Raw genomic sequence first — 25181 nt, 5'->3', positions numbered from 1 at the left:
TGTAACATGCTAGAGACATAGGTCTGGGATTCAGGGAGATTAGGGCAAAGAAAGATTGCCAACTAATTGAGAGCAAGGACCATGTCGTCTTTCTTATTATTGCCTTATCAACAGTATTTGTTATCAACAGTATTTATGCTCAATAAATGTTTGTTCAGTGAGTGAATAATTGATAAATTAATGTTAGCATTGCCAGCTTATGAGTATAGGTGAATTCATCAAGTGACAACTGCCACAGGTCTATATTTTCTAAAATATTGTAAAGAAGATAGCTACTATTGATTATGTGTTTACTCTTCCCCAGGCACTGTATTAAGCATTATGCATTATCTCCTTTTATCCTGATACAATTCTATAAGAGACACATACTTTTCAGACAAGGAAAGTAAGGGTTTGAAAACTGGAATAAGCCAGCTGAAGTTACCTAATTGCCTGAACTAGATGTGAACCCAGGCCTGACTGAGTCTGAGTCTGAGTCTAAGTCCTTAACCCCTGTGCTGCACAGCCAGGAGTAAAATTCCTAGAGAATTTTCTCCTTTACAGGCATGCATAGCATTGCTGCCTGGCAAGCCAAGCCCCTCTGCCAATATGATTATTCTGCTTGATTCAGTCTTTGAGTAACCCCAAACAAGGGTAATAGAGGGTCGGACTTCTCCATCATGATACTGTCGACATTTTGAACCAGATAATTCTTTGTGGTGTTGGGGGCTGTCCTGTGCATTGTTGGATGTTTAGCAGCATTTCTGCCACTACCCACTAGATGCCAGCAGCACCTCCCCCTGTGCTAGTCGTGACAATCAAATGTGTCTCAAGATATTGCCAAATGTTCCCTAAGAGGCAAAAGAATCCCTGGTTGAGAATCACCTATCTAAGTCATCCCACAGAACTAACCCTAAAAATAAGCATCTACCTTGCTTCTCACGATATCCTGGAACACTAATTTTTCAACACTTCCTCTGTGGTTATCCAAGAGGAGGCTCAGCTCACCTGAATCCTTCCCATTGTATACAGGTTGAGCATTCCTACTCTAAAATCCAAAATTCTCCAAAATCAGAAACATTTTTAGCATTGACAGGATGCCACAAATAGAAAATTCCACACCTGACCTCATGTGACAGGTCACAGTCAAAATGCATTCAAAGTTTTGTTTCATGCACAAAATTATTTTTTAAATATTGTGTAAAATTACCTACCAGCTATGTGTATAAGGTACACATAAGACAAAAAGAACTTCATGTTTAGACTTGGGTCCCACCTCCAAGGTATATCATTATGTACATGCAAATATTCCAAAAACTCTTCTAGTCTCAAACATTTTAGATATGGGATACTCAACCTGTACTTTTTAAATGCAATATTTCTAACATCTGAATACCCACTTTGTAGAATAACCTAGTGTCAGGTATTCCCTTAGCCTTCCTCCATTCTTCTAACTGTCTCTTTTAGTAAAGTTTAAAGAGATTCCTGGCATAACAAGGAAGTGTTTGTTTCCTGAAGGAAGGATGATCAATTATTCATTCAGTAAACATAGACCGAGCACCACCATAGCAATCTTTTCTCTGGGATTAATTTGTGACAGTCTACTTATTATGAAGACTTCACAAAGACCTAGTCTTCCGAAACATTGCCATCAAAAGCCTCCAACAGAAACTTTTGGGCTAGGTCTGCATTCTTTGTCTGGACAACCTGAACCACATACCGTTCATCATGCACTTTATTTTTCCCAGGATCAAGCATGAAAACATTGTGACCCTGGAGGACATCTACGAGAGCACCACCCACTACTACCTTGTCATGCAGCTGTAAGTAATAGGCGACTTACTTCCTCCACAGAGGCCTGGTGGGGCCTGGGAGGCCTAGAGGAGGTTGGTCGCTGGTGAGGGATGGACAGTGATTCAAAGACAAAAATGAAGACTTCATTCAGGAGGCTCAGAAATGCCAAGGGTCCTTTTAGACTGAGTGTGCCTTTGGTCATGGGCAGGTTCTATGTGGGCCACAGGGTAAACCTGGGTTGATTATTGAGCTCCTTTGCACCAGAACAACCCTATCGGTTGTTAGAACATTTCTTACTAGTCAGCAAATAGCTGCGACCCCAACCCATCCATGTCCTTCTGCTGCCCAACCCCTCCTTGCCCCTTGCAACCAAACAACTGAAGGGGTAATGCCAGACTAACAAGGAGTTGCCAGAACCCTTTCCTGGCACCATGGCTTCAGTCCATTTGGACCAATACATGTTAATCAAATTGGATAGTAAATGTTTTAACATCACTCCAGCATAAAATTACTGTAGGAGCAGAAGCCACAGGTAGATATATTTCAATATAAAGAAAGATTTTTCTCAAAAGAGAGCCACCCAAAGTTAAAGACGGGCTGTGATTGTGTGTGTCCACCTGTAGGACAGAAGTGGTGCTTCATTAGCAAGGTCTCTGTGTCATTGCCACATCCAAACAACAGTTCTGCCTGACAGCGACTGCTGTAGAGATTGGTCGGTGTTCATGAAGACTCAGCATTGGGCTCAAAGACACTTCTGTTTATAAAGTACACACACACACACACACACACACACAAATACATACACTTGCACATGCACACACACACACGCACTCACACACCACTCTGCAATCTCAGCGTGGCTAGACACAACATGGTTTTTGGCTGATGGGCTGATTCCTAAGAAACTTTAATGAGCTAACTCAGGCCTAAGCAGCTGATTAACTGGGGGGTCATCTGAGGGCCTCTAAAGAGAGGTGGCAGGCAGTCAAGGGAGTGAGATGGGAAGGGCCCCTAGTGTCACTAACAGGTGATCAGGGACCATCAGGTACTTCAATGAGGCCAAGCCAACAGGATTAGCACACAGTAATTCAGAAGGCAGGGAGGCAAGGAGATGGGCAGGGTTGGACGTCCCTGAGGAAATACCAAGCTTCCTCAGAGCATAGCTCCAGGACTCAGGCCCCTCAGGGTTAAGAATTCATAGCTCTGTACAAACAGCGTATTTCCTACAGGCCTTCAGCTACTATGGGAGAGCCCAAAGTCTAAAGACCAGAAGCCAAAGAGCAGGATGAAGTGAATTTTGATTGGAGAAATTCTGTTCCCTCATCACTAGTTGGGCATGAATGACCACATCTAATGTCATGGGACAGTGGTAAGGGGAACTAGGAGGGTGAAAGGACTAGAACCACTGGCTCATGGTTGAAATAGTCTGGGAATGCTTATCTCAGAGAAGACAAGGCCTCTGGAGAGCATTTCACTGTCTTTGAATACTTGAAAGGTGCACAGGAAAGGCTGTTATTCTTGTTCTGTGCAGTCTCAATGGGTGAAATTGGTAGCACTGGTAGAAACGACAGGGCATCAGCTTTCAACATAATGTACAGAAACATTAGGAAGATGCCAAAAAACACTCTGTCTTAGGAGGTAGAGTGTTCTCTGACACATAAGTGTTCTAGTACTCACTAGAAAACTTCTAGGCAAAAATAGTGTAGACAGTATTCATGAGATAGAAGTCGGACTTGATCTTTAAGCTCCTCTGAGTCCTAAGATACTCTACCATTTGAGTCTCAAAGCACCCCTACAGCCCTACCTGTAATTCCAGCTTTACAAAGTCCAATTTCCCAAAATGAGGAAAGAAATCTTAACGTAAGCACAGTTAGTTTCACTTTCATGCCTTCCCTTTCCTACTTTGCTTAATTTCTGTGTCAGCCCTTCTTTCATCATGGCTTCCTGTGTCATAGGCCAGGAAGGAAGGTGGCTAAGAAGTGTGTCCACACTAAGGGATTATTGGCTTCTTGTGCAACCCCAACCGGAAGCATTTACATTTTAAAGGAAATTTTCAGAGAGAGAGAGGTCAATGCTTGGCCCAAAGAAATGACTGCCTAGTGATATCACTCCAGGTGCCCAGAGTGGGTGTTCTGAGACTGGAGTAGTCCTGCCAGCAGCCTTTCAATCACAGTTCATGGGCGCCTGCCTGTTCCACCACAGCTGTGTCCCCCATGGCTTCAAAGCAAACACCTTCGCATTACTTTGACCTGAAATGAGAACTGAAATCCTGTCTTGATCCTATGCCCACAGTGTTTCTGGTGGGGAGCTCTTTGACCGGATCCTGGAGCGGGGTGTCTACACAGAGAAGGATGCCAGTCTGGTGATCCAGCAGGTCTTGTCGGCAGTGAAATACCTCCATGAGAATGGCATCGTCCACAGAGACTTAAAGGTGTCAAGCCGGGAGTCCTGGGTGGGAAACAGATAATGACCCTTAAGGAAGCTGCATGGGTCATGAGACATCTAAGCTCCATAAAGTAAGAGGGTTGGACTAGTGACTCCCAAGGCCCCTTCTGCCCTTAGATTCCTTAAACAGACCTTGGATGAGTGAACAATGGTTACTAATTTGCACCTCAATCTTTTCCTGAACCTTTCACTATGCCTAACCGTATTTGGATACCAAAATAATACACACATTTCTTAAATCCAGCCACAGTCAAAACCCAATGCAACAAAATACTTACTGAGGGCCTACATTGTACTAGGCATTGCATTGGACTTTGGAGAGATCAGACACCATTAGCCAAAGATAGGTTCCCTCAAAACACAAACAGTCCTGGGGTAGTTGGAAGTGAGGGAAGGAAAGGGTGAGTATATTAACGGTTATAAGACTGAGCAAAGTCAGAGCCATAAGCAAGAGGCAGAGTGCTGGGGTGCAGGGGTGAGGGTGCAGGTAGGAGGAAGGAGGGAAGAATGGAGGGGGATGGGCTGGCCTTGAAGTCAGGAGCCCAGGGCTCAGCTTCCTATGAAATTATGTATCAAGGAGAAGGAAAATACTTGCTTCAGGTGGTTATATCCTACACTACATATTTTTTCTCCTACAGCCTGAAAACCTTTTGTACCTTACCCCTGAAGAGAACTCTAAGATCATGATCACTGACTTTGGTCTGTCCAAGATGGAACAGAATGGCGTCATGTCCACTGCCTGTGGGACCCCAGGCTATGTGGGTAAGTCTGGGAGCAGAAGGAAGATTGACCAGTTGGCTACATTCAGCCACATGCCTATCATTCACAGAAAGGGGTAATTCTGAGAACATAGGGTTCAACTTCAGGGGCTATCCAGGTAGGACATCCACTTACAAGGTTTAGGGCCAGCCAATTCATCCATCTCAAGATCTGTCCCAACTGCTCCCAAATGCTACATTTTTAAAGACCGCCTACCCCTGAGCCCTCCACAGTTCCTGCCTATGCTTTGGCTCTCATTTCTGCAGATAGACTTTGAGCCTTTGTCTTTCCAGCTGGACCAGGGGCAGACAAGATCACAAACCCAGAGATCAGCAGAGAGCTGAGGGGTTGAGCACTCCTTTCTCCCACTCTGGAAGAGACATTAGCCCCCAGTTGTTGGGAGCCAGGAAGCACAGGATATTGAAATTGGGCCTGAGGAACCCAGAAATGGGCTCCTAAATGTCCACCCAAGGAAGCACTCTGGGAAACTGGCAGAGGTGGAGCCTCCTGCTTGAACACTCCTGTAGGTTTCCAGGGCACCCAAAAAGAGTGAGAGCAGGCAGGGCACCTGGGAGAGTATTACTGGAATCTACAGGAGAGAAAGTTGAAACTCTGAACATCCGCTCCTGTCCCTTCCTCCTTCACTAGTAATCATCTGTTTGCAGTTGGGTAATGGGAAGCAGAGCTCTGACTCAAGAGAGGGAATCTACCCCCCCAGAAAGTCAGGTCATTCACTCATCAATAGGTATTGAGTCCCACCAGGTACAAAGTTCTGGTAGCTGCGATAAATATAGAAGGCAACTCTCTACACTCCGCAGAGGAGTGTAGAGACTTCCTAATCAGAGGAAGTCATGGTTCACGCCCTCTGAAAGCTCTCAATCTGATGGGGGAGACTAAATGCCTCCTATCAGAAGGTACCCGCGGTCTGATGGGAGAGATACTGCCTTTGCTCCAGGATCTCCTAACCTAATGGGGGAGACTCAGCCTCTGCCTCCCAGAGGCTCCCAGTCTAGTGGAAGAGAGACAGTCCTACACTGATGATCTCCAAGTCTGAAGGGAGAGAGATCACCCTTGCCCTGGGAATCCCCTATCTGAATGGGGAAACAGGCCCTGCCTTCAGAGAATACTCACTGTGATCAGGGAGACATAGCCCTGGAGATCTCCAGTCCAACAGGGGAGTCATCGACCCTGTCATGGGGAAACTCACAAACTAATGGAGAAGTCACAGTCTCTCTTTGCAGGAAGACTTAGTCTTCCCAGAAGAGACACAGCCCCCAGCCTTAGGGAGTTTTCAGTCACCTAGAAACACCACCATCCCATGGTCTTCCCCAGTCTGCTTCTCTAAGCCTGACCTTCAGCCCCCACCCCAAATCCCTCTCCTCTTGCCACCAGCCCTGACTCTGCCCTTGGTCTGCTGCAGCTCCAGAAGTGCTGGCCCAGAAACCCTACAGCAAGGCTGTGGATTGCTGGTCCATCGGCGTCATCACCTACATATTGTGAGTAGACGCTGGCCTGGGTTCAGCTGCTGAGAAATCTCGGAGCCTGCTTACCCCTTCTCATTCCCTCTCCTGTCTCAGCTCCTCTTCCAAGCATGTGCATATGCACAAACAGACACAGGCACACGGGTGCACACACACACACACACACATACATGTACACGCAGCTTAAAAGCTTCCTCTCTCTTGACCTCCACTGAGTTTTAAAACAGAGCTCAGCATGAATCCACTGCACAGCCACCTGGCACTCCCTCCTCTTGCACCCCTGCCCCATTTACTGCCTATAAATGTGTTGGATCCCACTCTGTGGAATGAACAATGAAAAAGAGAGAGGCCAAGCCAGTCTTGGAAGCCAGGTGGACCCACTATTCCTGCATCTCAGCTTTTTCTCCCAAGGCAAAACCATGGCCTGGATGAAGCTGGTCAGGGCTTCCCCTTTTCGCTCCTCTCCACACATTCCCAAGCTCTCCCTTTCCTAACCTGCCCATCACCTCTTCCCCACCATCCCTCCTCACCTACAGCAAACTTTGCTCTTAGGAAAATAACCTGGTTTCAATTATCTCCTCCATTTATGTTAAATAAGTACTCTCATTTATTTGCTCAACCAATATTCGTTGCCTATCTATTCTGCATCTATCCCTGTGCTAGGTTCTAAAGAATCCAGCAGTGAACAACATAGCCTAAATAAATCCTTCATCAAACTTACAATCAAGTAGACAGTCTACCCCATCTTTCTTAAAGATATTTTATATAGCATTCATGAGTCAGGGAAAGTACAAGGAGAGGTGGCAAGGGTTTGAGGGCATAATGTACGCAGAGACCTTCTAGGGATGCCTGTGCCAAGGCTTGGCACTTGCCTAAACACTTCATGGGACCTGTACCATTCTTGAATTTGAGGCAGATCCATGTCCTGGTCATACCGCTGTTCTGGGACCTTCACTGCCCACCTGTGTATACAGTGGGAGCCTGGGGGAGCAGAGAGTCTGGCTCAGGGAGGACAGGTTTTTCAGTAGTGTACCTCCTTCCTGTCCTGCTGCAGGCTCTGTGGATACCCCCCATTCTATGAAGAAACGGAGTCTAAGCTTTTCGAGAAGATCAAGGAGGGCTACTATGAGTTTGAGTCCCCATTCTGGGATGACATTTCTGAGTCAGGTAAGGCCAGTAGGCATGAAGAAGAGATAACAGGCTCAAGGTAGAGGCTGCCAGGCAGGAGAAATGAGCTTAACAAAGGGTGACAGTCCTGGCTCTTCAAAGTTCCTGGGGATCTTACAGAACAGGCTGCCAAGGAAAGTGGAAAAATCTTCATCTGCTTCAAAGACCCAATAAATTATTTACTTCTAAGGGCTATGCTTTTGTTTTTCTGGGGTCAGAACCACAGTATGCCTGATAAGGAGATGGCGGGGGGAGCGGGGGCAGTTCAGATGAGGGGCCAGGAGGGCAGAGCCAGGTGGTGAGGGGAGAGTTCCAGGCAAGAGCAGCAAAACCAAGGGGTTAGATACCAAGAAAGACCATGCAGTGTCTGTGTGTGAGAGAAGATGATCATTACTTGATTGTTGGACCTGTTAAGTGGAAATTGGAGCTGGAACAATCCAGCACTCACATGTGTGCCCATGTGCCAGTGCTGGTTCCTGTTTCCATGCAAACATATGCACATGTGGTGTGCAGGCACATGGGGGCCTCGTGACCAGTGATGCTTCTGCAGTGCTGTGTGGGTGAGGCGGCTTGTAGCTTCCCTTCTTTGGTAGTTTATGGTGGGTTGTTGTTAGGTGGTTTGGATTTTTTTTCCCTCTTCTAAGACTCTTAAAATTGCCTCTTTGGAAGATCAGCTAAAGATGCATTCACTGCCACCCACCAGCCCGGAAGTGAATTTCCATCAGTCATGAAATCTGGTCCTTAGTCGTCGTGTCTTTGATTGCTCCCCTTAGCCAAGGACTTTATTTGCCACTTGCTCGAGAAGGATCCGAATGAGCGGTACACCTGTGAGAAGGCCTTGAGTCACCCCTGGTGAGTGAGACATGGAGTGGACTCTAGACCCCAGCCCTGTAGTTCCCAAAACCAGGCTGACTCATTCAACATTGCATTCCTCTGGAATCTGCTTGCCTTGATCCATTTAATGTTGCAACGAGCAAGGACCATGCCATTGTTCATCAGGCCCAGGTGGAGATTCAAACAGCATTCAGTGGAGCAGATTCTGATGCAAGGGTAGCAGCTGGGTTGTCTGGTCAAGTGCAGGAGGTAGGTGCAGCCAAGCACTGTCATTCAGCACTGGGACAGGGTGCAATGCTCAATACCAGTTACTCAAGAGGTGCCAGGAATGGGCAACTCTGTTCTGCCCTTAAGAGCTTTGTTTTACTCAGGGATCAATAACTGTTCCAGGTGAAGTGATTTAGGAATAATTGCAAAACAACCAATTGGCAAAATAGGAAAATCTTAAAATACTTCTTCATGTTACTCCCCAACTCAATTTACAATAGCTCCCCACTTCGCACCCCAGCAAGCCTGGATTCCTTTGTCTTTCCAGTTTCCCTAATATGGCCTGACCCTTTATCTCCAGCCTCTTTTCCCAGGATCGCCAGCATACCTCCTCTGTCCAGATAGGTCTGGGAGCTATCTCTGTCTTCCTGCCATCCCTCACCCCACATGCCAAGCTCTTTCTTAACTACACCTTGGATCAGATCATTCTCACTACCTACAATGTCCTGCTTCTTGCCCTGTATGTAGCATCCTTCAGGATCCAGATCGTCTCTGCCCTTCCCTGAAGCCCCTGATCCCTGCAGCCCATCCCAATATCCCCAGTTCTCTTTATTAATCACACAGCTTACCATGCATTACTGCAGTCCATAGCATGAGCAACACCCCCACATAGACTGTAGTGTCCTAGGGGTTAGGGCCCATGTCTCTTACTTCTCGAGGTCTGTTAGTAGTTGACACAGTACTATGCACACATCAGGTGTCTGAGAAACACTTAGAGACCAGTAAATAAGAGGCTAAGGGGATAAAAAAGGGGCAGCCTATGCCAGATGGCCTTATTGAGGAAGGCTTCCAGGAGGAGGTGGGTTCTAGGCAAGGTTTTGAGCTAAAGGATGGTGACTATGCTAGTGCCCTCTGATGCTGGATCCAATAAACTTTTTCTATAAAGCAGCAGACAGTAAATACTTTAGGCTTTCCTGTCCATACTGCATTTATGGCAACTACTCAACCCTGCTGTCACAGTGCAAAAGGAACCACAGACAATACCTGAATTAGTGGGCACCGCTGTGTCCCCATAAAACCTTATTTACAAAAACAGGCAATGGGCCGATTTGGCCTATAGGCCATAGCTTATTGACCCTGCTCTAAAAGTTTTTGATTTTGCCAAAGCTAAAGCCCACTCTTACCTGCCCAGGGGGACAGAGAACGCCTGCTTGTAGCCCTTACCTGCTGTGGGCTGCCTTTCCTCTGCATACTCTACCCAGCTCTCACTTGGACCTGCAGGCACCCTGCCCACCCCCTGGCTGAGTGTCCATAGCCATCAGTAGCCAGGTGTCCCCTCTTACATCCACAGGATTGACGGGAACACAGCCCTCCACCGGGACATCTACCCATCAGTCAGCCTCCAGATCCAGAAGAACTTTGCTAAGAGCAAGTGGAGGGTAAGCTATCCTCTCCGAGGGGGTGGGAAAGCTGTTCTGGGCCCCTGGAGGCTGGGCTGGCAGGAGCTGACATAAGGGCTTTCCTTGCGATGTCCCAGAAGGCACTGGAGCTCACTGTACCCTCTCTGAAATGAGAAGTGGGCACCCAGGTTTCAAGAGGCCACAAGGCAAAGGGAAAGTTTAAGCCCCGAGGCCCTCTGAGGTTGCAGAAGGCCAGAGGCTGCTCTTGTGTCTCCTTAGCAAGCCTTCAACGCAGCAGCTGTGGTGCACCACATGAGGAAGCTACACATGAACCTGCACAGCCCGGGCGTTCGCCCAGAGGTGGAGAACAGGCCGCCTGAAACTCAAGCCTCAGAAACCTTTAGACCCAGCTCCCCTGAGATCACCATCACTGAGGCACCAGTCATGGACCAGAGTGTAGCAATCCCTGCTCTGACCCAATTACCCTGCCAGCATGGCAGCCGGCCCACTGCTCCTGGTGGCAGGTCCCTCAACTGCCTGGTCAACGGCTCCCTCCGCATCAGCAGCAGCCTGGTGCCCATGCATCAGGGGTCCTTGGCCGCCGGGCCCTGTGGCTGCTGCTCCAGCTGCCTGAACATTGGGAGCAAAGGAAAATCCTCCTACTGCTCAGAGCCCACACTCATCAAAAAGGCCAACAAAAAACAGTATGTATTTTTAGCCAAAGATGGAGCCCCAGCTTGGGTCTGAAAGAAATCGGCCAACAGGACTGAAAGAAATGGACACAAAGGCCTCTCCCACTTGCAGGCAGCTCTACAGGGAGGGATGAGTTCTGGGTCAGGGGGCAGGGAAAACGCTTCTAGCCCTGTCCCCATCACTTACTAGCTGTGAGGCCATTGACGAGTCAGTGAATGTCTCTGCTTCTAGTTTGCTCATCTGTAAAATGGGTTGAAGTCTATTTATTTACTCAGCCTGCCTCACAGAGGTGCTATAAAAGGTTAGTGAAGCAATAGAGATGATAAAAGCCTACAGAAAACTGGGTATGTGCAGGTGGTGAGCGTCAGATTCCCTGAGTTTCTAGGGCCTCTGTGCTTTGGAGGAGAAAGGTTAGGGGGCTTGATTATCTTTATCTTTTCTGCAGGGTCTTGAACTTTCTGAACCTCATGAGGGGAGAGCTGAGTGGATGCCATAGGCACAGAGAACTACCACCTCTGCCCTGCCCCATTAACTCTTCTTCTCCCCTCAAATACTTCAAACGTTGTTGCTTCATTTCCTTTCTAGGAATTTCAAGTCGGAGGTCATGGTACCAGTTAAAGCCAGCGGCAGCTCCCACTGCCGGGCAGGGCAGACTGGAGTCTGTCTCATTATGTGATTCCTGGAGTCTGTGCCTGTGTCATTGCAATTTTCAGGTGAGGAGGGTCACAGTGTGAGGCTTGGGGAGAGTTTCTGTCCCAGAGGAGAGCCCCATACCAGAGTGTGAGTGATGGGGTCTGAAGTGGCAGCCCCACCCTCACTCTGAGCCCCTTTCTCTTGCAGGAGACATGTTCAACTCCTCTGCTCTTCCAAACCTGGTGTCTATCCAGCAGAGGGAGGAAGGCAGAGCAAGTAGAGCAGGGCCTAGCAGGAGCGGTTTCTGGCCGGAAGCACCAGCCTGCTGCCAGCAGGGCAGCCCCTCACAGGAGGCCCGCGAGGGAGCCCCAAGGCATGGAGCCTTGTTGAAGCTGTGAGCAGGGGGAGTGGTGCCTGCGGGCTTCCAGGTCTCCCTGACCTGCCTGCTCTATGCCCCCACACCCTACGTGCCGTGGCTCTGTGCATTGTACGTAGATAGCTCTCACCTGGGTCTGTACTGTTTGTCGTGAAAAGCTTAACGGGCTGGCCAGGCTGTGTCACCTCCAAGCAAAGCCATATGGAGCATCTATCCAGACTCCCACTCTGCACACACTCACTCCCACCTCTCAAGCCTCCAACCTCTTGGCCAGATTGGGCTCATTAATGCTGTTGCCTGCCCATCCGCATGAATGACAGGCAGCTGTCCATGGTGGTCTGCCTGTGAGCTCTTCAAGTTCTAATCCTTAACTCTAGGATTAGCTCCCAAGCGCGCTGAGACCCAGCCAGCCTGCTCCCGGTACACTTCTGGCTCCTCTCCCTGCCTCAATCTAAAAGCAGTGCCACACCCTCCAAAGTGGAATGGAAAGAAATTCATGAGTAAGGGCTGCAAGGAATTCTTATCCCAGCCACATGCCCTCCGTGCACACACCCAATTGAGTTAACCTTGGAAGTTGACTATTTTAATGTCTGCCAGGAGTTCTAATCCTGCCTCTGTTCCCTTTTCTCTCCTTGAAAGTCCAGCATACCGTTCTTGTCCTTCCCCAGTCTTCTCACCCTCTGCCCCTCCAGCTTCGTGCTCAGTGTTGTGCTCAATAAAATGGACATATTTTTCTCTATGATGCTTCATTTGGTTCTTTCAAAGTCAGGAGCAGTTCAGGGACTTCTGAGCGTGTCTAGAGTAGAGAGTGCATGGATGGCTGGGGTCAGTAAGGAACCAGCAGTTGTAGCTGATGTGCATACAGCAGAGTACACAGTGCTCCAGGCACCTAGGGACATGAGTTACACCATTAACTCATTACTCCTCACAACAACCCCTTGGGGCAGGTTCTGTTGAAACCCAGGCAGTCTGGCTTTAGTGGCTATTCTCTGAATGGCCGTATCAGAATAGCATGAGTTCGAGCCCCAGCTCTGCCCCAAACTGCCATATATGTGACCTTGGGGAAGTTACTTAGCCTTTAATGCCTTGGTTTTCTCACTTATCCAATGGGAATAGTAGCACTGCCTGCATCATGAAATGATGCAGATGATGTGCCCAGCCTCGTGGCCAATAAATAATTAAAATGATTAACAATGATCAAGAAATTAATGTAGATAAAATGTCTAGCACAGTGTCTGCTTGGGCCATGGTTAACACACAAATGTCCATGCCATTCCATATCATCCTCCACCCCACCCCCCACACATATCCATTTACTTCTCTTTAAGGCCCCAAGAGACACAGATTCTAGTCTTAGTCCTTCCTCTGAAAGCTGCATGAATTTGAACGGAACCTTCCCTTCCCTGGATTTCTATTTCCCCATCTGTAAACAAGAAGTTGAATCACTGCTTAGAGATGAAAACTGCTTGTCTGGTTTCTCAAGGGTAGAATCCATCAGGTTCTGGGGCACAGGGGCCCAGACTCCCTAAATCTGGGTACCCAGCAAGCCAGGTGGAACAGAGGAGAGCAAACCATGGGCTTGAACAGAGGAGTCCCCCACAAACCCCAAATAGGAGACAGAAACAATGGCAAGAGTTTACCCAATGAGGGGACAGACCATTTTTCCTTGTTGAACCTCCAGGCCCTTTTCCAAAGATTTTATTTGGCTTTTCATTTTACATCACTTTTGTTAAGTTTTTGTGTTTGGTCCAGGATTCTTCCCCAGTGGAGAACTAAAGGCAGGGGATACTGCCCAGCCCAGCTTCCTTGACTTGAGAGCTCCTAGTTTCAATGGCTTGCCAATCTCCACCATCTCTGTCTGTCAAGTGTAACTGTCCCATTGACTCAGGCTCAGCTGCAGCTCAGGGTAATCTTACTAGTTGCACACCAGGGGTGGTCCAGGCTGTGCTTTGGCTGCATGAAAGACTCCTGGAGATGGAAAGCATTCCAAACCAATCTGCCCCTAACTAAAAGCAAAGGGGGCAGGTGAGTAGGGAAAGGGGCTGGAAGCTGTAGTATCACTTGCAGGTGGCATAGTAGAGCACACGCTCATTGATGTGGTCACGGATCTGCTCCACACGCTTCTCCAGTCCTGTCAGGTCCGCTGAGCGCAGCATGATGGCCTGGCTGCCCCGCAGCAGCTCCAACTCCATGTCTGAGGCAAATGGAACAGCAGCAGGAGGAGGAGTTGATGGTGAGACTCCCAAAGACTCCCAACCCTTCCTTCCCCTCCTGCTAACTGGAAGTAGCATGTGCAGAGGAAGCCCCGCCAGAAAAATATGGCCTCTAAGGCAGTGGTGCCCCCCCATCTTCATGCCTCCCTAGCCCCTATTCCATGCTTAGAAACCCGGCAGGGGCCAAATGCAGCAGGCCCCCACTCCTAACTATCCCTGGGCCCCTGACCCTCTGGGCTCTCACAGTTGTCCCAGGCTAATGAAGGAGGTCACAGACACCAAGATTAGCAACCCAGTGCTATTGGGCTCAGACAGCTGCCATCCAACCAATGATCCTCAAGTAGGCACCTTGACAAAAGAGCTGGATGAGTGACCAGAATTCCTCCTCAATTTCCCTCCCCAAATGCCACTCCAGATAAATCTAGTCCTCCTCTTCCAATTCATTCTGCATACAACCACTAGATGATGCATAGAGGTTTAAAGAACTCTGGAAGTGACTCAGTCCAGCCTGCCCCCTGTCCCTATAGGCAGGAGTCCCTCTATCACATCCATGAGAGCTGGTACCCAGGCTCAGCCTGAACTTTTCCAGGAATAGGAAGGAAGCAGGCACTGCCTCACGAGGCTCCAATCTTAGGCAGCTCTGGTTATGAAAAAAGTCATCTTCTCGTGAAGCCAAAATCTGACTGCCTCTTACTTCCACCTCTTGTCCCAGGTCTGTGTCCTGGGGGTATAACAATATACCTTCTCTGTCCTCACATGTCAATCCTTCACATATCTGAGGCTTTATTGTCTCCAGGTTAAATATCTCCAGTTTCTTCACCTATTCCTCATCTGATATAATTGCTGTGCCCCACCCTGGTCACTCTCTCCCTGATGTATGCTGGTTTGTCAATATCCCTTCTGAAGATGTAGTAGCCATCACTTGAACACCATCCCCCAGGTGAGATCCCATCAGCAGAGTATAACAGTGTTATTATTGGATTGACATTCAGCCAGTAGATACTCATATGGATTCACAGGTTGATAAAATATTTAAATATGTCCATAGTAGTTGTTAAATAGCTGCCATTCTGTTCCTTGGTACTCACCCCGAAAACCCACCTCCTACCCCGGTCAATGCATGATCTTCCCCCATTACCCTGCAACTAAAGGTAAATTCCTGCAAGCAGGTACCTTCCGGTTCCAATACTATAGCCTAAGCCTTTTCTGGTTAGTGGGTACACACCACTCCAGTTGCTAAATAGTCTTACCATTACCCCAAGCTATTACTCCCTTCACTTTGGTTGCACTGTGTTAGCTCTTTGGGCTGCAGCAAGCATCGCTGGCTTATAACAAGCTTGCGGTAACTCAAAACTCTTGGGTCTTTTTCAGATGAGTAACAACTCATATTTGGTTATCACTTACTCAAAACTCTTGGGTCTTTTTCAGATGAGTAACAACTCATATTTGCTTATCACTTACTAGTTACAAAGTGGTTGCAGTAGCATTAGCCACTGAAAAGCCAGGCTTCACCTGAGCTGTACTTGTGGTTTAAGCCCAAACAAGGCCAGAGCAGGAGGTTACTTTCCTCTTCATTTAATTTCATTTGTTAGTTTCAGCCCATCTTTCTGAACTTTTGCTATTGCCTTAGAATACTGGTTCTGTTACCTGGTGTCTTAATTATCTGTTGTCCAGAGACTTGATAAATTATCTTCATACAAAGTATTGGATGAACAGGACAAGGAAAAGCACTGACTTAGCCGCTGGCCCCTTCCCCTAGGTCAGCTCCTCTCACTTCATCCTTTGGGTGCAGCTGCCCATGGCCCCAGGTTTATTCATCATCAACCCACCAGCCCAACCTTTTATGTGGTGCCCACCTGGCTATCCAACGAGACTTCTGCCAAACACTTCTGCTGAAATTCGAAGGAACTCTTTCTGTGGCTTTCACTGGATACACCACTCCAGTGATCCCATCATCATGTCTTAGCGATGACTTTAGTTCCCAGGAGCCCCTGTTCTCCTTTCTGAGAAATCTTTGGAACCCTTCCGAAAGCTACTTTCATTATGTTTCCATCATATTCAAAATCCTTGGATGTGCCCTACTGCCTCCTGAGCTATCTACCCTCCTCATCCTCACACTAGAAGCCAGGCACAGGGACAAGTCATGTTAACCTCATGCCACTTCTTTCCCACCAGCTCCTCAGCAATATTCTTCTCCTGTCCCTATGTCAGAACATACCTTGTTGCTTCCCAACACCCTTATCCTAATGTCCCTCCTCTTCCTCACAGCTTCTCCCAGGCCTATACATTCTTCCAGGCCCATCTCAAATCTTCTTTTCTTACCTTCACTGAACATGTCTCTCTCAAATTATTTATGCTCTGAGCCCCAGAACTCTTATTATTCAACCCCTATCAGAGACCACCTCATCCTCTTAAATATAGTTCTATGCACCTTAAACATAAAGCAATAGGAAGAGAAAATATGACCCCACTGTTTGCAAAAATAGAAAAAATGGTCCCATTAATTGCAAGCTTTTTGAGGCCAGGTCAAGTCATGGGACCATCTCTGCATTCCCCAGCCTCATACATACTAGATGCCCAGAAAAAATCTCATTTGATCTCATTCCCATAGCACGGCTAGCTCCAATAAGAATGGGCTTCAGAAGCCTTGGGTTGGGTGGGACCAGCCTTCATGAATGCCCAATAGTCCGTGCCCCTGAACCATTCCCTCACCTTTCATCCTGTCCATCATCTCCATGGTCTCCCCAAATAGCTCCTCTGCCTCTGTCTTCACACTCTGGATCCGGGCACCCTGTTCACCCAACGTGGGACTCTGACCCAACCGGTCCTTCAACTCAGCATACTTTTGTTTTATTCTCTCAAATCCCTGAAAAAGGTAGAACAGTCTCAGTGTCATTGTCATCATGCAAGGTCCTAAAGACCTATGGCCAAAGCACTTGATATCACCCAAATCAACACACAGTGGGAAAGCGCCTCCTATTAACCCCCAATAGAATTGGTTTTGCCTATTAAAACTCCTGAGTCACAGACTATGACTTAAACTTCTGTGTTTCCCTCTTCCCATCTCCAGCTCTTGACATGTCCCACCTCACTCCCAGGACAATGTTAGTCACATCATAGGATATTGATATTAAGCTGTCACATAGTATACTTAGCAACTTGGTCACTGTGCCAGGATTGAAAGTGCCAGTGTTCCTAGCCATAGGGGGAGCAGGTAGTGTGCGTGAGACACTGAGAATGGGCTCTTTGATCTTCTCTCTCATTTAATTCTGACAATCATGGAGCCCAGGTTAGGATAAGCAAAGAGCATCTGTCCAGGCTGGGGATCCAAGAGACAAGCTCTGGATCCAGTGTCACGGGACCTGATTTATAGTTGAGTCTTAGGCCTGTGAACAAGTCACCACCTCATCTGTAAAAGGGAAGGGATTGGACTGGTCATCTCCAATGTCCCTGAGCCAGCTATACTAAAGGCAGTGGAGGGAGAAATCAGATGCCTGGCCAGGTTTGGGTTGATTCTCAAGCCTCTTCTGGTTCTGTTATTCTAAGCACATTTGAGTTTGTGGTCTTATAAAGTGTGCAAAGTCCTCTCCTGCTCAGGACCCCCTTATCGTGGCCATACATCATTGAGCTAACTCTGCCTTCTCTGTACCTCTTGGGCACTCAATGCCTGCTCGCTGGCACCTTCTGCAAGCTGCTGGGCCTGGACTGCCTGTGCCCGCTGCTGCCAGGCTTGGCGGCGGAGCTCCTCCATCCGTGTCCAGAAGTCACCCAGCTGCTTGGTCATGCTTGTCACCAGCTTTTCTGCTGGCTGCAGTACCTGCTGAACCTTTGTGGAAAGAGGGAGATCTGGCATTTGTAGTGGGTCTCATAGGTGGGGGGTTCATCCCCATTTTTTCTCCAACTCATCAGGCAGCAAAAACCCTCTCCAACCAGAACAATCAAAATTGCTCACCTCTCACTCCTGCTTCTGCATTCCAGCCACAAGATCAGAAAATCCAAGGCCCACAGCCAGCCCAAAACTTGTCACCCTCCTGTAGAACTCCACCTCAGCTTTCTTCTAGTCACTTTTCATCTAGTCACTTTCTGGCATTTTCTATGCCTGGTGCCCAAATTTTCCTGTTTATGCCCAAATATGGGTGGAGGAAACCATGATGCCTCACCTCAGCAACCCTGTCCTGGATAAGCCTAAGAGAGCGGCTGGTGCCTTGCATGGTGTCCTGAGCTTCCTGCAGTGCCACTGTGCCCTGCTGCAGGTTCCCAACCACATCCTCCACCTGGCCCTCCACTGCATGGGCTCGGCTCCTGGGTGAGAGAAGCATGAGGGAGAGGAGAGAGAAAATGAGTGAATTGTGAATCAATGTGTGGTTCGACTCACACACCAGTCCAAAAGAACACCCTTCCCAGCCAAGACAAAGAGCAAGGAAAGTATTAGCTTTGATGTCCCAGGACCCCACCAAGCAGACGTGATGAATGTTTGCGTTATGCCTGAGACAATCTCTGGGCAGTTTCCAATACGGAAGACACAGTCACGCAAATTGTTTAACCTGCACTCTGGATTCTGTGTACCACTCCCCACCATGGTAAGCATCCCCTCCTGTCTCCCAGCCCTCTGTATCCCTCTCCCAGCAATGGGGTTGAGAAGCAAAACGCCAGCCTAATCCTGGGCAGAGAGAAGTTCAGGGCCCAAGGCCATACCTGGCTTCCTCAGCCTCAGCCTGCAGCCTGCGGGCCCGCGCAATGTCCTGCTTGGTCTGTGACAGCACCAGGTCCACGTTGGGGAGCCTGGCTGCAATGGCCTGGATCTCGTTCATCTTCTGTAGAACGGTAGCTGAGTCTGTGGGCAGCCACAGGGCCAGCACAGCCTCGCTGACCTCCTGGATAGTGGCTGCATCAGTGTCGGGGTCTGGAAGACAATCATGCATTAGACTGTGAGAGCCCACTAACCTCCCCAGAGATCCGAGGCCTCTCCTGGCTAAGCAGCACCTGTGGAAGGCACCTGTGGTGGCCCCTCTACCATGGTGTCCCAAGGAGCTGCTGCCCCCTCTCAACCAGACTCAGGTGCCTGTTCTCTGGAAATTTCTGGGAATGCTGTAGGAGGATGACTATCCTGTGCTCCATGCTGCAGCAGGGAAGAGGAGGAGGGGTGTCATCACAGCTGTGGCAACTAAGTGTCTGGTGCCACAGGAAGCTGCGGGCTGGGGAGAAGGAGGTGGTGCCAGGCAGCTGGTACTGAACAATGCCTGCAGCACATACACAATTAGCCCTAAATTGGGAAGAGTGACCAGAAACTGAAGCTGCTTCCTTGGCAAAAAGACCCCTTCCCTGCACTCCCCCTCAAGCAAGACTGCTCATTTTTGCAAAGGCAAGTAAGAATGATCAAGTCTTTGCTGGAATATCACCTTCTCAGGGAGGCCAACCCCAGCCATCCAATCTAGAATTGCAACCTCCACCCTAGACTGTAGCACACTTTATCGTCCCTCCCTGCCTCATCTTTCTGTCTAGCACTTGCACCACCCAGGTACCAAAAACTGTACTCATCTAACTGGTTTCTTTTTTTTTTTTTTTCTTTTCCTCTAGAATGTAAGCTCTACAAGGGCAGGGGCTGGGTTTTGTCCACAGCTATATCCCTAGACCCCAGCACAGTGCCTGGCACTTGGAGGTCCTCATGTGCGTAGAGTGAACGAATGATTGACAGGGCTTCAGGTTCAGATCTCTGCTTTACTATTCAAGCTACCTGGGCAAGTCAAGTGGTTCCCTAAGCTCAGTTTCCTGATCTGTGAAAAGGAGTATCAATCCCCAATATCAATCCTCAACCTGAAGGTACAACATGAAACAATCCATTTGCAAGAGTTGTTACAAACCAACTCTGGGTCAGAGGGTAAGGTCAGAAGTACAGAGATGACATCTCCTCCCCATCTATTCCAATTTGCTTTTACAGATTTCGCTGGTATTGAGGTATTAAGGAGGGGGGCACCCACTCATCCAGATGATTTGTCCTGGGACCTGAACTCCTCCGGGGTCCCAGGCCCAGCCTCACTCTACAACTAGAGGATACTAGCTGACCACACAGGTCTCATTCCCTGCCCCATCCCATGCCAGGCAGAAGGACACTCCTGGAGGGTGGAAGCCATGTTTGTTCATTGCTGTGTCCCTTGGGGTTTGCACGCAGCATAACTGTGGTTGAGTTTCATTAAGTGAGTTTATCCCAGCAGCAAGCTTTCATAAGGACCTTCTTCATAGAGATTGTCGACCTCTCATCTAACCCAGAGTCCCACTCTCAAAGCAAGGCTTCACATGTGACTTCCCCAGAAAGCCTTCCAGGATGAGCACATCCCCACCTAGATCTGGCCCTTCCTTTACTCTGCACCACTTCAGCTGCACCCTTAGGCTCAATCTACATGACATTCAGTCACAGAGCCTTCTGGGTCTCAGGATGGGCTCAGTAAATATTTACTGCATTGAGCAAAAGCATGGGAGGAGTTGAGACTGCAAATCAAATTAAACTCAGTACCTGCCTTCATGGAGCTGGAAATCTAATGGGAGACAGGTACATGAACAAAGAAGTACAGCTTTGAGTGAGTGGAGTAAACACAGGTGCTACAGTGGCCATGGGAAGGGCCCCCAGCGCCATCTGATAGGTCCAGGGAGGCTGCCGGGAGAGTGGGATGCCTAGGAAGATTCCTAGAGGACGAACAGGAACTAGCCGGGTCAGCAGAGGTGGGAGAGGGGAGACAATCCAGAGAGAGGAAAAACATTCACAAAGGCAAGAGGCAAGAGAGTGTGTATTTGTGTGTGCATGCACACTCACAGGTGTGTATGTATGTGTGTGTCCATGCCATAACGCAATAGGGTGTGGATGACAGAGTCAGACCATTAGGGTTGAAGCCTACCTGCAGCACTGCTGAGCTGGATGCCTTTAGCCAAGTTGATTAACCTCTCTGTGCCCAGATAACTTGTGTGCAAAGTGGAAGTAATAAGAGTACTTAGTTCATGTAGTCAGGAGTAAATGATGTAATACATGCAAAGCACTTGGAACAGTGCCTGGACTCAGAACTTAATAAGCCTTAACTATTCATTTTGTCAATTCCATTTGAAGAACTGGGAAAGACGATGTTTCCTCCTCCCTCCACAGACTTTCCACTCTCCCTCCCACACCGTGACCCTACATCTGACAGCAGCCAGAGCTCAGAGGCTTCTGCACCAGGACTCTGGAGACCAGAGTCCGAGCCTACAGCTACACAAAATTTTCCTGGGTTTCTCCCTGGGGCCAGGCCTCTCTCAGGCCCTGCTTTTTCTCTCTGACCCTGGACTCATCATAAGACTTGACCTGAGATACAAGCGTAAGAGAGATGACAAAAGGGGCCTGGCAGCTCCCTGTCTGTTCACGTGAGCCTGTTCACAGTACTCACCGGACAGGAGAGAATTCCAACCCACCTCCCACCCCCTGAGGCCAGAGCCCTGGCTGAGATTAATGCAGGATGAGTAGCCATTCAGCCTCACTGGACTTGATTCAGGGTCAAGACTCCCTTATCCATGAGCCTAAGCCCCACACCTTGACCTCCCCCATCATCCACGTTTGTGGGGCACAATCTCCCCAGATTCCCAGGTAACAATTTCCCCAGGTGTGGGCCTCATGGCCTTATGCAAGTCATGAGACCTCAGAAGAAGTCTCCTGCCCCTCTCTGACCTGCCATCTGCACTCAGGAGGGGACTTTGGCCTATCTGGGGCAAAAACACGGTAATAGCAGCAAGAAGAGCCACTGTCATTACACCAAGCCCTAGGCTCATATTAACTGGGCTCCCAGCCAAGCAAATTCCCTGGCAGGAATGAGAAATCTAACAATATCAACTCCTGTTCCTGAGGCACCTTTCCTTTTTCAAAACATGTTTTACATCAGTTATTTGATCCTCAGAATAAACTTGTGAAATACTACCGTCCCCCCATTTATAGAAGCAAAAGATGAGGCAAAGAGAGAAGCAGCCTGCCCAATGTCACACGAGTCTCCCGGGTCCTGTTTAGGAATCTTTCCATTGTACAGCCCTTCCTCACTCCCCAGGGCAGTGAGGAAGGGCATCTGGTTCATTTATTCATGCCACCTATGTCAGATGCCTTTCTGTGTCTGGCCTTATGTTAGGTGCTGGTGACACAGTGGTCAAAAAGACAGACAACCATCCCTGCCCTCCTGGAGTCCCCATTCTAGTGGAGTGACAATTCACTTGTCGACAACTGAATGAGGGTGAGTAGGGCAAGGAAGGTAAGACACCGAAGGGGAATGGGAGATGACAGGGGACAACCAGATCAGATGGTCAGGAAACACCTCTCTGGGGAGACGACCCAGAGGACAAGAAACAGCCCTGGAAAGAGGATTCCAGGCAGAAAAAGAGCAAATAAACATTCCTGAAGCAGGCAAGAGCCTGATATGTTCAAGGACAGCCAGTGAACAAAGCAGAGAGGAGCCCAAGGTCACTCCAAGAGATGGACAGAGGCCAGGCTCTGTAGCCACGATAGGAGTTGAGAGCTCATTCCAAGAACAAGGTGAAGCCACTGAAGGATTTTAAGCAGGAGTGAGATGTGATCTGACTTATACATTTTAAAAGAGATATTTCAGCTGTTGTGTTGAGAATGAGAATGGGTCACGAGGGAGTGGAGTGGGTGGGAAGGGCAGATGGGAGAACAAGAAGGTCATGGCCATGGTGCCAAGGAGAGGTGGAGGCCTGGAGCAGGATGTTGCAGGCCTTGGAGGAGGGAGGGAGGGCTGGCTGATGCACTGAACATGGGAATGAGGGACAGGCAGGACTGGAACAGCAGCCAAGGTGGGAGTGGAGACCAGCCTCACCTGTTAGGAAATCCCGGACCTGCTGGATGAGGAGCCGCGTGCGTCTGACATCTTCCTCCATCTGGGAGCGGCTGGTGCTCACCTGGGTCTCCAGGCGCTGGGCATTGGATTGAATCTGCGAGGCTGATTCCTCGGCTGCCCTAATCTGTTGACACACATTCTAGGTCAGAAGGGATAAGGCCCCAAGGGAACCTCTCAGCAGCTCCAGGATTCTGTGGATCATCCTCTATGCCAAGACCTACCTAGGCAGCATTTGTAACCAGTGCAGTTTCTATGTGGATGTCCAGTAAAAGAGAAAAAACTATCTTGCACTTGCTGTGGCACCTTAAGCAGGTCACTAAAATCTCTGGGCTTTAGTGTAAAATGGGAACTCTGACTTGCCCGGGGGATCTATTCTGTCTGCCTCCTCTTACCTGTGCCCATCCCACCTTAGCCACACTTACCATCTGCCTGGTCTGCTGGAGCTGGGCATTGAAGCCCCGCAGCTGCTCAGCCACCTGCCCTGCCATCCAGAAGGCCCCACCGGCCCTGGGAAGGACACCCCTGCAGTGGGAACCACAGGCTGTGCCATTGTCATGGGGACACAGCTCACCAGGGCATGATCCTGGAGTGCAAGCCATCTGCCTGGAGCTGCCACAGAGCTGTAGAGAGATGGGGCTGTCAAAGAGGCTACCCAAAGCCCCTCAATAACCAATCCCACCCCACACCTGGGAAACCAACAGCCAAACATCTCCATGACAACCAAGCACCAGAAACTGGTTTCCTTGGCAACTACTGAGCTCACAGTGAGCAACACAAGGGTCAGGATGGCTGGGGGAGTGGGGTTCTCACAGGCGCAGGTCTGCCCTAATGGGAAACAGGTGGCAGCTGTTGGTGTGTGACAAGCTGGGGTGTGGGCTCCAGGAAGTCGGATTCCATGCCCCAAGTCACCTTGTTGAAGGTGGGTGTCAGGTCAGGTAACGAAGACATCTCCAGCCTCAAGGCCACAAGCTGGGGGCTGCCGGTGCCTCCTCCTCCTCCCGCCTGCTGCGCCAGCCTCTCTGCCTCTCTCCGGCTGTCCCTGAGCTGGTCCAAAAGGCGCGAGCTGTCGGAGACCTGCTGAACAGCCTGGGCTGACTGCTCGTAGGCTGTGGTCAGCATCCGGAAGGCTCCTGTGGCAAGAAGCGTGGGGAATGGAGATGGAGGGGGAACAGGAGGGAGTGGGTTGGCATGCCCACCACAGCAGTGCCCATGCCCGGGGTTATCCGGGTGGCCCTCTCCTCACCTGAAGGATCAGCACTGCTTAGTTTTTCAAACTGCTCCCTCTTCCTCTGATACATAGTGAGGAGACCATTGAAGCTTCTGTCCAGACTCTCCAGGTCTCTCGGAAGGGACAACGTCTCCTCCTCTAGGGGCAGATCCGGCTGCAGGCCCTGGAGAGCTCGCCTGAGAAGGGAGAGGAGCTTACACTAAAATATAGGAGGGAGTTGTGCCTCCCCGGAGCAGCCATTCCCTTAGAGCAACTGCTACTGAGTCAGAACAAACAGAGGCCTTGGGCAAGGGCACCAGAACAGAGAATCCACAGGCTAAGGGGGTTCCACTGGACAGAGGCTGAGTCGGCCAATACAACGTTTCTCTGTCCATGCATGAGTGGAGCCACAAAACTCTCCTCCCTTGAATTCTATGACCCAACATTCCCAATTCTCCTCCCCTTCTTCCAGCTCCTGGCTTCCATGAGGAACACTGCCCTGATGCCCTCCTCCTTTGCTCTCTACAGGCTGGCTTCAGCCACCACCTGTACAGCTGCAGCTCTGAAATCTTTTCCACAGTCCACACATCCCACTCAGCTCCAGACCCCATCACTGCTGCCAGCTGGTCATCCCCTCGAAGGAGGCTTGGGGTCTACCTCCCAGGCCCTTGGCCACTGAGCTCTTGGAGAGTCCTCTCTCCCCGTGCCCTTTATAGCTCCGCCAACCCAACCACCAGCTCCCTCCTCCAAGCCTCACATTCTCCACCTCTAGGCTTTGATCAGGCACAGAACGCCCTTCCATGGAATGCCCCTCCATGCCTGTGTTTCCAACCTACTGAACCTGGTGGACTGACTGCCCGAATCTGAGACTTAGGTCAGAAGGCACCTCTGTGAAGCCTGCCATGATACATTATAACATGTGTCACATTATAGTTTACCATTTACACATCATTCTCCCCAGTACAAGCTTCTCGAGGGCAAAGACTATGTTAAATTAATTTCAATATCCCCGATGCCTTGTGCAATGCTTGGTTCATAATAGATGCTCTAAAATTATGTAAAGAGAAAGAAAGAGAGAAAGAGAGGAAGGAAGGTAGGAAGGAAGGAAGGAAGGAAGGAAGGAAGGAAGGAAGGA

The 25181-nt window shown here is 49.3% G+C and overlaps 2 protein-coding genes across 2 annotated transcripts in view; one reads left to right on the top strand and one right to left on the bottom strand.

Annotated features, from left to right (window-relative positions):
* CAMK1G (calcium/calmodulin dependent protein kinase IG) overlaps window positions 1–12507 on the top strand; it is a 28365-nt gene extending 15858 nt beyond the window's left edge. Inside the window, exons 4-13 of the mRNA XM_017888313.1 lie at window positions 1728–1802; window positions 4066–4204; window positions 4857–4980; window positions 6398–6473; window positions 7513–7625; window positions 8399–8477; window positions 10018–10105; window positions 10346–10770; window positions 11345–11472; window positions 11600–12507. Coding sequence (XP_017743802.1) covers window positions 1728–1802; window positions 4066–4204; window positions 4857–4980; window positions 6398–6473; window positions 7513–7625; window positions 8399–8477; window positions 10018–10105; window positions 10346–10770; window positions 11345–11435 — 1210 coding nt within the window. The 3' untranslated portion in view covers window positions 11436–11472; window positions 11600–12507. The remainder of the gene's footprint in view (window positions 1–1727; window positions 1803–4065; window positions 4205–4856; window positions 4981–6397; window positions 6474–7512; window positions 7626–8398; window positions 8478–10017; window positions 10106–10345; window positions 10771–11344; window positions 11473–11599) is intronic.
* A 920-nt stretch (window positions 12508–13427) lies between these two features.
* LAMB3 (laminin subunit beta 3) overlaps window positions 13428–25181 on the bottom strand; it is a 42834-nt gene continuing 31080 nt past the window's right edge. Inside the window, exons 15-23 of the mRNA XM_017888312.1 lie at window positions 24083–24243; window positions 23749–23969; window positions 23262–23459; window positions 22819–22963; window positions 18677–18884; window positions 18142–18283; window positions 17631–17807; window positions 16694–16847; window positions 13428–13962 (exon numbers count right to left, since the gene is read on the bottom strand). Coding sequence (XP_017743801.1) covers window positions 13826–13962; window positions 16694–16847; window positions 17631–17807; window positions 18142–18283; window positions 18677–18884; window positions 22819–22963; window positions 23262–23459; window positions 23749–23969; window positions 24083–24243 — 1543 coding nt within the window. The 3' untranslated portion in view covers window positions 13428–13825. The remainder of the gene's footprint in view (window positions 13963–16693; window positions 16848–17630; window positions 17808–18141; window positions 18284–18676; window positions 18885–22818; window positions 22964–23261; window positions 23460–23748; window positions 23970–24082; window positions 24244–25181) is intronic.

The sequence above is a fragment of the Rhinopithecus bieti genome, unplaced genomic scaffold (assembly GCF_001698545.2).
Source record: "Rhinopithecus bieti isolate Rb0 unplaced genomic scaffold, ASM169854v2 scaffold_15813, whole genome shotgun sequence".
Lineage (NCBI taxonomy): Eukaryota > Metazoa > Chordata > Mammalia > Primates > Cercopithecidae > Rhinopithecus > Rhinopithecus bieti.
Note: the sequence above shows the minus strand (reverse complement) of the source record. Positions and strands in the feature narration are given on the sequence as shown.